Raw genomic sequence first — 4,213 nt, 5'->3', positions numbered from 1 at the left:
TTTGCATATATATATATATATATATATATATATAAAATTGGCTAGTCCTGGGGCTTAAACCCTAGGCCTGAGCTTTTGGGCTCAAGGCTATCACTCAAGCACTACACCTCTGCTACACCTCTGCTTCTGGCTTTTTGGTGCTTAATTGGAGATGAGAGTCTCAAGGACTTTCCTGCCTGGGCTGACTTCCAACTTTGATCCTCAGAGCTCAGCCTCCTGAGTAGCTAGGATTGCAGGCCTGAGCCACCAACACCTGACTCCTACAAGATATTTCTATCCATTTTAGAATTTCTTCTGATTGTAATTTGACTGTTGAGAGTTTAGAGAGTTCCATACAAGTAATGTGTTTGTATAACGTCATCTGAAGTTGCTTTTAGACTAAAGTTTTGCTTAAGGAATAATCATTTGGGGACACATTTGCTTGGCTATCATGTAGTTTTGGGATTCTTGGAAGGAGAGTAGCAAAGACATTTAAAAGTAAGTGAATGAGTGCTCTCCCACACCCGATGTGCTTGTGACTGGAAAGTGGACACTCTGCTCTCCTCATCCTGGCACTACCTGGGGGTGAGTTTATTGACAGCCATGAGGAGCAAGCGCAGAGTGTTCTCAGGAACATCACAGAAGCATTGTAACTGGCTCTGGAGTGATGTCTCACCCTTGCTCTTCACAGGCGAAGAGAAGGCACAGGAAGGACTTGGCAGCTGGAGACTCCAGGAAAACCACAGAGAAGCTCTTGAGAACATTTTTGAAAAGACAAGCTATCAAAACTGCCTTCAAAAGCAAAAGGCAAGAGGAAAGTTACAGTAGTTTGAGAAGTCGATTTAAAGCCCTTCCATTTTTACTATTGTTACTTTCTCACATAGGGCCTTGCCCTTCTTATTCAGGCTGCCCTGGAACCACGCTCCTCCTACCCGTGCCTCCCGTGTAGCTGGGATTACAGGAATGAGTCACAGCTCCTGGCCTCTAAAACTCTTCCTTATGACTGTACTTGATGTTGGGTGAAAGGCTCTGTGGAGCCAAGCAAGGTCCCCTTTCCTCTAGGCTGTTGGGGGCCTGCCCAGCCAGGGTCCTGGGGAATGGCCCTGCCCTGTAGTCAGTGGGAAAGGGTGTGGGGGATCCTTGTTTATAGTCATGTGTGCTTTTCAGAAATGAAGCACTCCCCAGTCTAACACAAGTGCAAAGAGAAGATGACATCTATGTTCTGCCACCTTTACAAGAGGAAGATAAACATAGGTAAATATTTAAATACTTAATGATAATACTACTTTAACCATTGAGACATTCAGACAGATGATGTCTTACCTGCATGATGAAGCATATGGGAATTTGCTAACACATTAAAAGCCCTATTCTCTATATCCTTCAGAGTAGTTTCCACAGATGAAACTTTATTTTGTAATTTACTCGTTTATTGATGAATACAATTTTGGTGTTCCCTCTCTCCCTCCTTCCCTTTCTTCCTTTCTTCCTTCCCTTCTTTCTTCCTTTCCTTCTTTTGTCGGTTGTAGTGCTTGATCTCAGGGCCTGGGTGCTGTCCCTGAGCTCTTTTTGCTCAAGGGTAGTACTCTACTTTGAGCCATAGCTCTACTTCCAGTTTCTGAGTGATTAATTGGAGATAAGAATCTCATGGGGACTTTTCTGCTCAGTCTGGCTTTGAATCTTGATCCTCCTATCACAGCCTCCTGAGTAGTTAGGGTGAGCCACCAGTGCCTGGCCTCAGTGTTCTTTTTTATACCGTAAAGCTTCTGCTGGCTTTGGGGTTTTATTAGTTGTGAAGACATAAATTTCCCCCTGTGCTCACACACCCAGTGCTCTGTAGAGGGCTCCTTCTTCACCTCCAGGCTGAAATAGCCCCTGTGTTGTCCTCCTTGCTACCTGCCACAGGATCCCTGTGCTTCCCACAGCACCCCCTGCAGCACCTCCTGTCTGCGGCTCTCTTGTAACCTCTCTCCCATGCCGCCCTGCTTCTCTGTGGAGTCCTCTTCCGGTGGCTGGCTGGTACTTGTTAGTAACATGTATTTGAAGTGCAGGTGGAAGACCAAAAGTCTCAATAGTTGATCTTTGTCCCAAGACGCCTAGTTTGATTTGGAGTCTCCTTGGAGACTAAAGTTTTATATCACAAAGCCTGGCTTTGTGTATCATTTCTTGAGAACTTTGAACTCCTTAAACACATTTCTCCAACTTATCCCTTTTTCTTCACACCATCCCCAGATAGGTTTCCACATGATTACAGAACTTGGTTTTTCTGCCTGGAGCACGTCCTCCATGAACCTCCTGTAGCTCCTAAAGTTACACTCTGTACTTACGGATGACTCCAACCAGTGTAACTGGAGGAGACTCCAGAAAGCTTTCACAAGTTCCTCCATACTGAACTACCTGGTCCTTCCTATGGTAGACATCTTGGGGTCGCACTGTCATTGCTAATTCTCTGTTGACAGCTAGCCCCTGGAAGACAAAATGTTCCTGCTCTACTTACTCTGGTGGTCTCTAAAGTTAGTAGCAGCTTGAGCCTGAGAAAATCTTAAGTAGTCACTAAGATCTGTTACAGGTGTTGTAATGTGTGCTTGACTTGCAGTTCAGAAGAGGAAGATGAGAAGCAATGGCAGGAAAGAATGGATCAGAAACAAGCATTGCAGGTAATTAGATAATTTTGGAATTCTGTTATTTGAGATGAATGATATGAAAATGAATGATATTGCAGTAGGAACTTAGGAAAGTTCCACATAAAAGGTAGATGGATAGCTGAGCAGTAGTGACTTATGCCTGTAATCCTAGCTACTCAGGAGGCAGAGATCTGAGGATCACAATTTGAAGCCAGCCCAGAAAGGAAAGTCCATGAGACTCTTACCTCCAATTAACCACCAGAAAGGTGGAAGTAGAGCTGTGGCTCAAAGTGGTAGAGCGCTAGTCTTGAGCAGAAAAGCTTAGGGACAGTGCCAGGTCCTGAATTCAAGCCCCAGTTCAAGACAAAAGAATAAATTTAAAAAAAAAGTTGGACTAATAGAGGGATAAGGTTGATGTAGTGTGTGTGTGTGTGTGTGTGTGAGAGAGAGAGAGAGAGAGAGAGAGAGAAATATAATTTTTATTAAGGGAATTGTGAATATTGTTTAATCATATGAGTCTCATTCTTACCTCCTGGCCTTTGTACCTGCTTCCCTCAGTACAGAATGCTCTGTCTCCAGTTAGGTTCTTTGATGTTTCTCAGGTGCCCTGACATAGGTCATCTTTCTAGTAGGGATATTTCTATTGATCAGACAATTATTTTTTTTCTTCCTATTTTCCTATTCACTCTTATAATAGAAAACCTGCTTGATTTTCTGATTGTTACCTTGTTTGCATATATATATATATATATATATATATATATATTCTTTACATATATCTGTATTCTTCACTGAATGTGTTCCTTCAGTCCTAAGTATAGGGACATTATTTAACAAGCCCATCAGTGTTCTGGGGCCTTTGAGAGGCCTGATGCCTGGTATGTGCAGTTTGAGATGACAACAGACAGATTACTGGATGCCTTCATGAGTGGATCTGTTTATTCACACCAGCCCTCATCTCAGGTTCTGTGCTGCTGTACTTAGCCTCTGCATTGCATGCCGCTGTTGATGATATAAACATAGTGTCTGTCGGTGAGGAGAACTGTATGTAGAGAATGCAAAGGTCCTCTTATTTGCTTTCACCCTCTGCAGGAGGAGTTCTTCCATAATCCCCATGCAGTAGACATTGAATCTGAGGACTTCAGCAGCCTGCCCCTAGAAGTAAAGCATGAAATCTTGACAGATATGAAAGAATTTACGAAGCGGAGAAGAACATTATTTGAAGCAATGCCAGAGGTAAAATACCAGTAATATACAATAGTACCTGAATGTTTGGAATTGAGAACGTCAGCAAACTTAGAAGGAAAATTAAAAAACAATACTTATACACTATCTCAGTTCAGTAAACAATGTGTATACATCACAGGTCAAAAGCATCATATACTTGTGAATTTTAACTCCTAATCTTATTGACTTTTCCTTCGGTCCCTGGAGAGTAGGTAGCCTTTTTGTTCTGTGTTCCCAACACTGTAATGTCACTTCATAGTTCTTTTTTTTTTTTTTTTTTTTGTGTCTGGGCCTTGGCACTGTCCCTCAGCTCTTCAGCTCAAGGCTAGCACTCTACCACTTGAGCCACAGCGCCACTTCCGGATTTTTTCTTTTTGCTTATG

The 4,213-nt window shown here is 42.7% G+C and overlaps 1 protein-coding gene across 1 annotated transcript in view; it reads left to right on the top strand.

The window, feature by feature from the left end:
• The window catches only part of LOC105990562 (DNA repair protein complementing XP-G cells-like), a 24,862-nt gene that overhangs the window by 6,178 nt on the left and 14,471 nt on the right, over window positions 1-4,213 (top strand). The window contains exons 3-6 of the mRNA XM_013022997.1: window positions 671-786; window positions 1,147-1,233; window positions 2,576-2,636; window positions 3,696-3,839. Of these exons, the coding sequence (XP_012878451.1) occupies window positions 671-786; window positions 1,147-1,233; window positions 2,576-2,636; window positions 3,696-3,839 (408 nt within the window). The remainder of the gene's footprint in view (window positions 1-670; window positions 787-1,146; window positions 1,234-2,575; window positions 2,637-3,695; window positions 3,840-4,213) is intronic.

This window comes from Dipodomys ordii, unplaced genomic scaffold, assembly GCF_000151885.1.
Source record: "Dipodomys ordii isolate 6190 unplaced genomic scaffold, Dord_2.0 Scaffold65, whole genome shotgun sequence".
In the NCBI taxonomy this organism is placed as follows: domain Eukaryota; kingdom Metazoa; phylum Chordata; class Mammalia; order Rodentia; family Heteromyidae; genus Dipodomys; species Dipodomys ordii.
The sequence above is the reverse complement of the archived record's forward strand: the minus strand, read 5'-3'. Positions and strand labels throughout refer to the sequence as shown.